The following is a 12978-nucleotide window of genomic DNA, read 5'->3' as shown; positions in this document are numbered from 1 at the left end:
TACCTCTAGCAGGCCACTGGTGTGAATGTTTCTAAACCCAATAGAACACCTCTGGGACATTATGTTTAGGTCCATCCGGTGCCGCCAGGTTGATCCTCAGACTGTCCAGGAGCTCAATGATGCCCTGGTCCAGATCTGGGAGGAGATCCCCCAGGACACCATTCGTCGTCTCATTAGGAGCATGCCCCGACGTTGTCAGGCATGCGTACAAGCATGTTTGAGCCACACAAATTACTTAGAATGATTTTGAGTTGCTACAATGACATTTGTGGCAAAATGGACCAGTCTGCTGCATTATTTTTTCACTTTCATTTTTGGGGTGTCTTTGATTTCACCCCTCTAAAGATATTCAGGATTCCCCCCCCCCCCCCTTTAGATCTGATGTGTTTTCTCTGCAGTCCTGGAGGACTGCCTTTGTAACATAACAAATAGGAAGCACAATTTGGTTGTAATTTTCATTTATTTTTGTATGTTTCAGTTTTACAACGTTTAACCAACTTCGGTAAAAATCTGAACAGTGAGATGCTTCCTGGTGTTTATTGGAGAGACTGTTAGCTACGTTAGCTGCAAAGCTAGTTCAACACATTAGTAAAGGCAGACAGAAATAAACAATAATGAGTATTATTGTTATCATTAATATGAATGCACCTAATCTTGGATGTCAAATCAAAACATTTGTGTCCTTAACCAAATCCCATAGAAAACTGTTGACAAACTGCCTTTTTTTTTTAAATCTTTTCAGTCTTGACATTTTGAATGAGGGCCTGAGGCATCAGGTTTGACTTATTACGTCTCATTTGCTCAACACTGAGCTTCAATCAGGACCAACTCATTCGTCCAACTTTCACTTCATGATGTTGTTGATTATAAATCCAAGGCAAGGATGCTCAACAGCAAATATAATAAACTCTCAGCGACCAAAGAAGAGTGTTTCTGTCTTTGTGGAACAATAACGTAAAGATGAGGGTGAGAAGATCGAGAGTCCAGACGGTCACCAGGTGGGAAGGCCGGTCATGTGTGTGTGCACGTGTGTGTCTGTGTGTGTGAGTGTGTGGTGGCTGGGACTGTTTCCTGCAGACCTCCAGCAGGTCACGTGATCCACCCTCTTTAGTTTCCAGACTCTCCTGGTTGCTTCTTCTTGCCCTCTGGAACAGCACCGAGAACAAAGGGAGCCTTAATGTTTAGTCGGTCTCTTTCAGCCTCTTCCTCCTCGTTGTAGGGCTCACCATCATCGTCATCATCATCATCCTCCACATCACTATGGTGGGGGGTGGAGTGGAGGGAGGCAGAAGGGGAGGGGGGCACCGAATAGGGCCGAGGGTAGCGGAAGCCCTCTGTCTACAGCAGAGACACCACACTGTTAGACAAGTGTGTGTGAATATGCAGCACGCTCACACACACACGCACACAATCTAACACACAATCTCACTCACAAACACACACACACACACACACACACACACACACAGTCTCACACACACAGCATTTCATCCTTTTTAGTTACAGTCTATTAAATGACCGCATACACTATGTTTATTATCTGGTTTATTATCTGGTTCTGGAGGGTTCCATGCATTAATTGCAACAGGGGGATCCAAACGTGCACATTGTTCAGAAAGACAGTGACTTCACGCTGTATGAACACTGAAACATTAACAGCGTGAGGGTGGGCTGCGGGGGTCCTATCAATCATCCAAATGTTAGCCTGTCAATTAAAGGCTGACCCACGGACCAAATGCAGCTGTTTGCAACTGTCAGTGGGAATCTGAGACAAGTGAGACATTTGTCCTCGTGCAGGTGAGGACACATGTCTCACATCTGTCCACTCAGACCACACGTTATTATTATCTGTCACACTGGCCAAGAACCTTGATGCCAGATGCCTTCCTGACACCAAAAATCAGTTTGCATTGTTATCAGGAAGGAAAACAACTCTGTGTGTGTGTGTGTGTGCGTGTGTGTGTGTGTGTGTGTGTGTGTGAGAGAGAGAGAGAGAGAGAGCATGTGCGTGTGTGAGAGAGCATGTGTGTGTGTGTAGGCATTTGCAGCTTCTCCTATTGTCAGTTTTTTTCTTCTCTCTCTGGTTTTTACCTCCATTGTGTTGGAGATTATTATCCCAATCGAGCTCATTTTCAGTTGCCTCACCTTCAGAGGAGCCACTTGCTCCATCTTGAACTTGTCTGGGAATGCCCTGCTCAGTGCCAGATGTCGAGCGTGCATGTAGAACTGCAAATTACAGAGCCAGAGATGTTCATCATCAAGCAGCACCACAAGATATCCAGCAGAGCAAACTGGCTGCACTGGGTTCTCCACCACTGACCGTTCCCAGGTATCTCCAGTCCAGCAGGTCAGAGAGCCTCTCGGTCCTGTTGCGCTGAATAATGCGCTGGCGGCGGGACTGCTGGCAGAAGGTAAACATGAACTGAGTCAGCTGGTTGCACGACTCCTCTGCGGAGCGGAAGCGACGGTCCACGATGTAAATCCCTGAAAGAGGCAGCAGGTGAGGACCGTGTGTGTGAGCGCATGTGTGCGTGCACCTCCTTACCGTAGGCTGCAGGGTCTGAGACATGCTCCTCCATGAAGCAGCCAAAACCAGAAAGGTTGGTGGTGACACTGGGAATTCCCATCACCGTGCACTCAGCTGGGGTAAGACAGAACAGCTCAGTGGGGACAGATGGTTGGATGGACAGACGGACGGACAGACGGCACAAGGTTACCAGGTGTATATCCCCACGGCTCGTAATAGGAGGGGAACACTCCCAGGTTACAACCACGAACAAAGTCTTCATAGTCCATGGGGAGCAGAGGACTTGTGGAGGACAGAAACTCCGGATGGAAGATGATCTAGATGTCGAGGAGGTAGGTTAGATAGATACTGAGTATAATCCCAGACCACGTATCAGAGTCCTACTGAGCAGATCTACCTTGACTCTATCGTTTCTGGAGTTGAAGAGGCTGATACGTCGGATGTTGGACAGGATGGGATCTGCTGAGTCGTCCAGCATGTTGTGAGTGGTGACTGGAGGGAGACTATGTCTCTGTGTTCACATTGGAAACATGTTGGACACCATCAGGTGATTTTACCATGAACCAAGTGCTGGGAGCATGCTCTGACGTCAGGTGTTACCAGAAGGAGGCACAGCAGCATGATAAGTGTCAGACTCACTGGAACAAGACTGTTAACCTTCCACATGGTCCTCACAACATTTGATGAGCCCACAGTATCTACACTGTGAGTGATTGATGCACATCACAATATCAGGAACCTTCAGAACTGCAGTATCTCCAAACTGTGAAGCCTATCGATACCTTTAGGTTCCAGAACAGCAAAACTATTTAGTTGGTCACGAGAGGTTTTGTAGGGCTTTGTAGGGGCCCAGCGGGTATATCAGGGTTGGGGTATCATGACTAAAGTCTTCAAGTTCTAATTATCAGAGAAAAAGCTAACCAGGCCATCCCAACAACTGGACCATCACCAGATGTGCCGACTGTGGGAACATACAGGGTCTCCAACGAGCCCTTAAACTCCTTCAGCCCTATATATTTTTCTGAGGCGTCTTCGCTAATTCAGAAATCAAAGTCCAACACGTGTCTCTTAGATCCCATTCCAACACACCTGTTGAAGGATGTTTTACCATTGATAGGCAGATCTATCCTGGACCAGATCAATGGTTCTTTAGTGACAGGTTATGTACCCCGGTCCTACAAGGTGGCAGTGATTAAGCCGTTGCTTAAAAAACCATCACTGGATCCTGACGTATTAGCAAATTATAGGCCAATATCGAACCTTCCTTTTATCTCTAAAATTCTTGAGGGTGGTGGCTGAGTTACTGGAGCACCTGCAGAGGAACAACCTGTTTGAGATGTTTCAGTCTGGCTTTAGAGCTCACCACAGCACAGAAACAGCACTTCTTAAAGTCACTAATGATCTTCTCATAGCTTCAGATCATGGACTGGTCTCTATGCTGGTTCTGCTGGACCTCAGTGCTGCTTTTGATACAGTTGATCACAGCATCCTGTTACATAGACTGGAACATGTGATTGGCATTAAAGGGACAGAACTAGACTGGTTTAGATCGTATTTATCAGATAGATATCAGTTTGCTTATGTCCATGGTGTTCCCTCTTCATACAGTAGGGTTAGCCATAGAGTTCTACAAGGTTCTGTACTTGGACCAATCCTTTTACCCTGTACATGCTCCCCTTAGGAAACATTACTTGGCAGCATGGGATAAATTTTCATTGTTATGCTGGTGACACTCAGCTTTATTTATCCATGAAACCAGAGGAGACAGAGAAGATAGTGAAGCTTCAGACCTGTCTTAAAGACATAAAGTCCTGGATGTCTTCAAATTTCCTCCTCCTTAATTCAGGAAAAACTAAGGTCATGGTGTTTGGTCCTGAACCTCTCAGGGATAGATTAGATCACATGATCACTAGATGGTAGTTCATTAACATCTAGTCTCTCTGTGAGGACTCTTGGAGTAACTTTTGTCTCTTAGTCTCTAGAAGTGCCTTTTTCACCTGAGGTACATCACAAGGATTAGAAAACTACTGACCCACCATGATGCTGAAAAGTTAGCCCATGCATTTGTTACTTCCAGGCTGGACTATTGTAATTCTTTATTATCAGGGTGTCCAAACAACTCTTTAAGAAGCCTCCAGTTGATCCAAAATGCTGCAGCCAGAGTTCTGACAATTGACAAAAGAGATCACATAACTCCTGTACTGATTGATTGATTGATTGATTGATTGATTGATTGATTGATTGATTGATTGATTGATTGATTGATTGATTGATTGATTGATTGATTGATTGATTGATTGATTGATTGATTGATTGATTGATTGATTGATGTCAGGATGAAAATTAGAATAATGGAAATGGTTCCTGAAGTTTGGGGACAACTCTGTCTTCATGAGACTCAACTTTGGTGGAAATTAGTCTGCTCACAGATGAGGGTTAATCACCAGGGGGATGTGAAGCTGGCCCTGGAGCTACACGCTTCAGAGACAGCAGAGATGGTGGCTGACCAGCTATTCATTAGTCCCACCATCAGGTGGAAGCTGAAACCGCATCAACAAGGTACAACAGAGGTTGGACTTAGTGCTGTTTCTAACACCCTCTTCATCTCCAACACCTGATGACCCAGCAAAGGATGGCCAGTCTACACCACTCTGCGCCCCCTTCTCTCCTGGTCATCCTCTAGGACCCTGAGAAAAGCAGGTGGGTCTGGGACATGTGAGCTTTCCACGACCTTCTGGCATCACATTAACACAACAAGATGACAGTCACGTTATTTTGCAGTTTCGGTAGTTTTATATAGATTTACATCTTTAATTTCTTTTTAACTATTTCTAAATGTAAAGATGTTCAGCATATGAACTACTTGTCATTGACTGTGGGAATCAGACGAAACTGGAAAGATTAGACACTAAAAGACTGTAAGAAATACCCTAGAACTGATGAGGCTGGTCCAGTCATGCTCCCAGCTGCTGTCCATCATCCTCCATCTCTCCCTTGTCATCAATAAAATATTGGCAATTCCATAAATTCCTCTAATTGAGAAAGACGCGTTTCTAAAGATCCATCAGTGGATGGTACCTTATGGATCTTCTGCCAGAGAAGAAGGTGATTAAAATCAGTGGAGGGTTCAGATTCATTCATGCTTCTGGTTCAGGGAAACCGGGAGTAAAGGAGGGAGGAATGATTCCCCTGTGGATCAAAGTCTGATCTGTTCATTCAAAGAAGAAGACTCCTGTTGGATCATGCTCACAGAAGCATGAAGGAGGTGACCGGCACTAATATTCGAGTGTTAGAGTGCAGTTAAAGCTCCTCACGTATTCACGCCACACACTTTCATTTTCACTCTTTTCTTCCTGAAAGGTCACTTCTACTATCATACGTTTCTGGCTCAAACATTTGTGGATGCATGACCTGAAAGACCAGTGAAAACGCAAATATGCAACCCGAAGAGAGAAGAGTTGAGCATTGAGGTGTTTGACTGGATCACCTGAGTGGCGTATATGGCTCTCTTCATGATGGTGAAATCATCTCGGTCCAGGATGGAGTTCATGTCAGGGATTTCCCCTCTGACAAATTGGACATCACTAATGTGAATTACTAATATCCAAATGGTAAAGCTTCTCTCTTCACTTCCACTCAGCCTGGACTTACTTTAGCAGAGCGTCATACAGCTTCTTGCCAAACTTCTCCTTCACCGTGTGGGCCGTGTCCCTGGGGGTCAGGTGGAAACAGTAAAAATGATAATCTGGTTTTAAGGTTCACATAAAGAGCTCAGCGTTGGTTGCCCATCTTTTTGGATGAGGGTTTGATGATAATCGTAGGACAAGCACGCGCATGTTTGGGCCTGACCAGTCTGCGTCTTCATTAGATGTTTACTGAGGAGAACCTTCTGTTTGCTCCTGGTCAACCATCAGTAATGGTACAGTGATAGTTCACATTCCAGAACTTTCTCCCAACCGCTCTGGGGAGCTGTGGAGCTCAGCCCACCAGTGACCATCGGTTCCTTGGTTTTGGCTCTTCCTAAGACACTTTCCCTAGATTGCCCAGTTTGGTAGAAGAACCAGCACTGGGAAGTGTCCGGGTTCTATTGATTTCAGCATTAGGCCAGAAGATGAAACCATCTGACTCCAGCCTATGTGTAAACCAGGACGTACCAAAGTTGTTTGCGTACTGCTTGACCCTTCAGTGACTCCACGTTAAAGTTGTTGGTCTTAGCCGGCATAATGAAGAAGACTACCACGGTCACATCATTCCTGTGGACCTGTGTCAGGATGGAATCAAAGCAAAACAGAGTGGAGGAGTGATGAAGATGTGTTTGTCCTGCCTCTTTCTGGTGGATGGTTTCATAGCTGCTACAGTTATAACATTCATCACCTACAGGAGTTAGCGTTGAGGACTGGAGCACCTTACCCGCAGCAGGTAGTTCAGTCTGGACAGGGATTCGATGAACAGATCAGCCCCCTTGTTGGAAAACTCATAACGTCCAGCAATGAAGAAGAAGAGAGTCTTCTCCAGGTTGAAATCCAGGTGACTGTCAGACAGGATAGAAGTCTTCAGCCAACACTTGTGGTGTTGCACTAAAGCAGGAAGGATGTGAAGAACATTCACCCATAGAAGTGTCCTCTGACAAACTCCTGGATGTGGACTTTGTTGGTGGAGTGCAGGTTCTGAAACTCGTGCATTGCTGAGAACTTCTTTATGTTCAGACCGTTGGGAGTCACCACATCTGTCGAACAGCAGCAGAAGAATGTGACTGAGGGTGAGGTCACCCTTAAATGGTGCTGCAGCTCATCCAAAAGTAGGCCTTTTTAGATTCTGGAGACTCTTCTAGGTTTTTCTCCACCTGAAAGACATCACAGTTTTGATGTGTGCAGCTTCCTGACCTGGCTTCCTGTGTAGCATGTGGTTGGCTTCCACAGCAGTGATCTGAGACACTGTGGTGAAGACATGAGCACAGTGAACCGCCGCCCTCTCCAGGCAGTAACGGTGGTAGATCTGCCTGTCTCCTGCCTCCCTGTCAATGTCAAACTGCAAGACACAACCAAGAGGCACGCTCAGCCTGGGGGGTCTGTCTGTCCACTCATCTTCACAGCCGTCTGTCCATCCTTCATCTATCCATTCATTATCCATCCATCCAACAGCATCATCCCTCCCTTCCCCATCCCTCCATCTCTCCCTCCCTCCACCCATCCCTCCCTCCCTTCATCCATCCATCCATCCATCCATCCATCTATCCCTCCCTCCCCATCCCTTCATCCCTCCCTTCCCCCCTCCATCCATCCATCCATCTATCCCTCCCTCCCCATCCCTTCATCCCTCCCTTCCCCCCTCCATCCATCCATCCATCCATCTATCTATCTATCTATCTATCTATCTATCTATCTATCTATCTATCTATCTATCTATCTATCTATCTATCTATCTATCCCTCCCTTCATCCATCTATCCCTCCCTCCTTCCACTCGTCACTCTCACAATGGTTGTATTATTAATAATTAATATGCCTGTCTGCCTGTCTGTCTGGCTGTCTGTCTGTCTATCTGTCTGTCTGTCTATCTGTCTGTCTGGCTATCTGTCTAAGCAGAGCCTGAAACAACACGATCAAGAATCATTGAAATGATGGTTCCTCCCAGATTAGGTGCGACAGTTGATCATCCATATTGATTTGATATTGACTGATGTGACCCTGAGGATGGGCGTGACCTTTACCTTGTGCTCATTCTGACCTTTTGTACTTCTGCAGCACTGAAAACAACACTGACCCCCCCACTGCCTCTAATCAGGCTAAATGATATAACTGTTTGATTTAACCTTTTAAATATGAAAATCAATCATACTCAGGAAGGGTTGCATAAAGACTCAGTCTTGGTTTATGGGCAGGATTCCACTCGTTCTTGCTTCAAAATTCAGCCTTTGGTCTTTCTTTGTGGACCTGTTATGAATGTAAACATTATGAGTAACCATAGAGTTACTCATAATAATAACCATAACCGCATCTCTGTAATTGTGTCCCTGCTGGAATATATGATGATATGATATTTGTTTCAGATTAGCGTCTATTCCAGGTCCTTTACAGAGTCCCAGGGCCTGACCCCCAACCAGGAGGGAGGAGAGGAGAGGAGAGGAGAGGAGAGGAGAGGAGAGGAGAGGAGAGGAGAGGAGAGGAGAGGAGAGGAGAGGAGAGGAGAGGAGAGGAGAGGAGAGGAGAGGAGAGGAAGCAGCCATGACCCAGCAGCTAGGCCAGCATTCTGAGAACGGAGGGGCCTATTCGGATTATAAAGCATCACTAGCTCCTCCAGGTAGGATGGAGCTAGGCCTCTGAGAACCTTGTAGGTCAGAAGAAGAATTTTAAAAACTCTTCTAGATTTAACAGGCAGCCAATGAAGAGACGCCAGTCCAGGAGTTACGTGATCTCTTTTGTCAATACCTGTCAGAACTCTGGCTGCAGCATTTTGGATCAACTGGAGGCTTCTTAAAGAGGAGTTTGGACACCCACATAATAAAAAATTACAATAGTCCAGCCTGGAAGTAACAAATGCTGGACTAACTTTTCAGCATCATGTCACGTCAGTAGTTTCCTGATCTTTGCGATGTTTCTCAGGTGAAAAAAGGCACTTCTAGAGAGTTAAAAGACAGATTTTGGTCAAAAGTTACTCCAAGATTCCTCACAGAGAGACTAGATGATAAGGAGATACCATCTAGAGTGATCATGTGATCTAATCTATCCCTGGGAGGTTCAGGACCAAACACCATGACTTCAGTTTTTCCTGAATTAAGGAGGAGGAAATTTGAGGACATCTAAAACTTGTCTTTAAGACAGGTCTGAAGCTTCACCAACTGCTCTGTCTCCTCTGGTTTCATGGATAAATAAAGCTGAGTGTCACCAGCATAACAATGAAAATTTATTCCATGCTGCCGAATAATGTTTCCTAAGGGAAGCATGTACAAGGTGAAAAGAATTGGTCCAAGTACAGAACCTTGAGGAACTCCATGGCTAACCTTACTATGAAGAGGGAACACCGTGGACATGAGCAAACTGGTATCTATCTGATAAATATGATCTAAACCAGTCTGGGTCTGTCCCTTTAATCCCAATCACATGTTCCAGTTTCTGTAACAGGATGCTGTGATCAACTGTATCAAAAGCAGCACTGAGGTCCAGCAGAACCAGCATAGAAACTAGTCCACCTTTAACAAGTGTTGTTTCTGTGCTGTGGTGAGCTCTAAAACACAAGACTGAGCATCCCCCACTGGTGAGGCTGCATACAGAATGAATGACCCCTGACCTTGTCCAGATTGTTGTAAAAGTCAGCATTCCCAGCACAGAGGTATCGTCCCAGTAAGGTGGCGTGAGTGGTGAAGACAGTCGCCAGAGGGATCTTGCGAGAACGGGATAGAATGAGGCCCGGACCTGCCTGCCACTCATGGAAATGACCAATCACATTGGGCTTGTCTCCCAACTGGTCTGTTAACTGGGAAAAGGAAGAAGCATTAGAGTCAGCAGTGCTGAGTAGCATTGTGAGGGAGCACCTGTACAACAGCTGACCTCTTTGAAGAACCAGGCGATAAGAGAGCCCAGGATGAGCGCGTCATTGGCCTCTCTGTCGTGGTAGGGCAGGCCAATGCTGCAGGTCTGCCACAGGTCGCCCTTCCAGCGGTCCAGGTTCCAGGCTGCAGAACCGATGTCGAAGAGGATCACATACGGGCTGCCCTCTATCAGCCATCGGCCAAAATATACCTGAAAACCAGTGTCAGCAGGGGGTCCCAGTCAGGACAGGGACAATGGATGGTGGTCTTCCTACAGCCATTTCCATCAAAGAAATAAGTGTTCCTCTAAAAAGCACCTTTCAAATGTTGACCCGGAAGAACTCAGACTAACTAGTTCACTTGGTCTGACTCTCAGCTCCTTAATTTAAACATTCTGTCTTCTCTGGCGTCTTAGACCCATCTAGAGGCTCATGAAGGCCAAACTGAATGAATAAATGATACAACATTCAGTCATTCATTCCATTCTGTAAAATACCACAGATGATGTGAGATGCTTTCATCCTTCCATTCTGCTTCTACTCCTCTGTCGCTCCTAATCTGCTCTAATCTGATTAGAGCTAAAGTTGTACCTTCTCACATAAAATGATGTGCTTTGAACAGTAGATGCTGTCTCCATTCTGCCAGAAGCACCAGTCTCACTGGTCTCACTGGTCGCACTGGTCAACGCTCACACAGTCCGTGATGGCGTCACGTGGACTACAATGTGACGTCATGAAGCGTTTTGTCTACTTTCTACCACTAGATGGAGCTCTGACTTTAGAGAATGAGCTCAACCAAAAACTGAGGAGTTTGTAATGTAAGAGAGAGAGTTGAAAAGGTATATAGCGCACATGCGCACACGCACACACACGCACACACACACACACACACACACACACACACACACACTTGCCTGACAGCCGTTGTGGAGCAGCGCGTCCATGGCCTTCCTGATGGCCTGGTTTGGGGGCTCACAGGCTTCCACCTGGGTCTTGAAGTTGTGTTCAAAGTAGGGTCCCATCATGAAGTAGTTCTCGCCCCATTCGTCCACAGTGACTTTGGCTTTTGTCTGAATCACGGTGTAGATGCCTCCGACTGCAGCGCCACACAGCACAACACACACCACAGCAGTGAGGGGGAGGACACCGCATGGTTTCATTCATTTGCATATTTGGGTTTTAGAAGTGTGTAACAGCTGGATCCAGGTGATGCTGGTGGAGGGGTCTGACCCATTAATTAGTGAGTCATTATGGTCTGTGAAGGTAATGTGGTCACAGGTGAAGGACAGACGAGGCCGATATTCTTCGGCCAAGGCCACTCCACAGCGCCGGGTCTGTAGGTGGAGCTTTTATGGAGGTTTTTAGAGCAGGTCGAAGTAATGTCCTCCTACTATGATTCAGTTACTTCTCTCTGACCTTTGACCTTATTGCCCCCAGAATATTTACTAGTGAAATCATGAAAATGACCCCTAACTGTGAATGGATGATCTTATTAGGTGTAAGTGGCAGGAAAGGAAAGGGTTCTGTAACGGAGCGAAATGTGCACATTTGCCTCGATGACACCCAAACAGCACCAAAGAGCAGCTATTACGCAAGAGCTGAGGGACGACCTCTGACACGTGGGACAACATCACAGTGCATTAAAACACAGCCTCATGGGCTCCTTTTCTCTATCACAGGTCTTTGGCAGCACTGTCCTTGTCACATTCAGAGAGCAGCAATGTCACAGGGAGGGAGAGAAGGACAAGCTCACAGGGGACATCTGAGAGGAGACTCTGAGTGTCCTCTCCTGAGTGAGACATCTTGATGAAAGAACAAAGTCAAGCCCCACGTCAGATCCTTCACAAGTAACCACTGTGCTCCTAAACAGGCAGGCAGGCAGGCAGGCAGGCAGGCAGGCAGGCAGGCAGGCAGGCAGGCAGACAGACAGACAGACAGACAGACAGACAGACAGACAGACAGACAGACAGACAGACAGACAGACAGACAGGTCGGTCACCAAACCTCTTGAGACCCAGAAAAAACATGCTTGTCTTTTTACCTGTATAAAAGCATTGTGGGCTTTGAACCAGCATTTGATAAGAACCGGGACATGTCCGGAGTGTTGTGGAGTTACGGAGGGGACGGGTTCACCTCCATATACGTCCACATCAAGGCTAACAGGGCTAGCTGGTGAAACTGCTGCTACGCTTCTAAAACCAGTTGGTGAATAAAACTATCAATGGCACCATGTGGACAGTGATTGTCTCTGTGTCCCCATGTGTACCCGTGCCAGTGGTTCTACAGCAATAGGTCAGATGCAAAGATAAGCATATGTCGTTTGTTACATCTATGTATGTAGCATGTAAAGCTATGGCTGCTGATGCTACCAACACTGTCCGACCAACATCTAAACAGACAGAACAGGGATCAAGCTGACTGGATTCCAGCTTTCTGGCTGCTTGTGTCTGTTGGAATGTTCTGAGATGAAAGGTTGAAGTTCTTGCCTTTGTTGGTGACCTCCCAGGCCACCTCAAAGAGCAACAGCTCCTCCACAGGCAGCGGGTCCTCCTCCCAGGCCGGCAGCAGCCCGCTCAGAGATGTCATGGATACGGAGCGCGGCAGCGGCATCTTCTCACGTTGGGACTTCCAAAACAAAGGCCCTACCGAGCAGACCAGGAGCCTTGCAGCAGGTGAAGGTCAGCCGTCAGCACACAGAGGAGGGACTTATCAGGCGTCCAGCCAGCCTATCCAGGCTGCACACTGTTTACCTTCAAGCAGACCCGGGGGTCAAAGGTCGTGTTTGTTTCTGTGAATGAATCTGAAAATGTTCATTTTGGTAGTTGTGACTTGAAGAATTGCTAAATGAGCCAGGTATTTTTGGCCCTTGATCGGACCGTGGTCTTCACGCCCCTTCCATTATTTCTTTTCCAGCCGAGACTGTTC

General features: G+C 46.5%; 1 protein-coding gene across 3 annotated transcripts; it reads right to left on the bottom strand.

Annotated features, from left to right (window-relative positions):
- Positions 1–441: 441 nt before the first annotated feature.
- On the bottom strand, positions 442–12753 carry gys2 (glycogen synthase 2). 3 transcript variants are annotated; one of them, XM_029825350.1, is made up of 17 exons: positions 12540–12753; positions 10968–11149; positions 10074–10265; positions 9814–9999; positions 7411–7555; positions 7136–7253; positions 6938–7058; positions 6682–6788; positions 6179–6238; positions 6015–6111; positions 2925–3038; positions 2718–2844; positions 2546–2641; positions 2321–2484; positions 2146–2226; positions 1227–1338; positions 442–1145 (listed from the first exon to the last, which is right to left on the bottom strand). In XM_029825350.1, the coding sequence occupies exons 1-17, from the start codon at positions 12661–12663 to the stop codon at positions 1108–1110; spliced, it is 2064 nt and encodes a 687-aa protein (XP_029681210.1). In that variant the 5' UTR covers positions 12664–12753; the 3' UTR covers positions 442–1107. The 3 variants fall into 3 exon arrangements, with proteins under 3 accessions (XP_029681210.1, XP_029681209.1, XP_003972667.1); XM_029825349.1 differs by having other exon boundaries at positions 442–1338; XM_003972618.3 differs by having other exon boundaries at positions 442–1338; positions 6015–6093; positions 12540–12752.
- Positions 12754–12978: the final 225 nt, after the last annotated feature.

This window comes from Takifugu rubripes, chromosome 18 (assembly GCF_901000725.2).
Source record: "Takifugu rubripes chromosome 18, fTakRub1.2, whole genome shotgun sequence".
Classification (NCBI taxonomy): domain Eukaryota; kingdom Metazoa; phylum Chordata; class Actinopteri; order Tetraodontiformes; family Tetraodontidae; genus Takifugu; species Takifugu rubripes.
The sequence above is the reverse complement of the archived record's forward strand: the minus strand, read 5'-3'. Positions and strand labels throughout refer to the sequence as shown.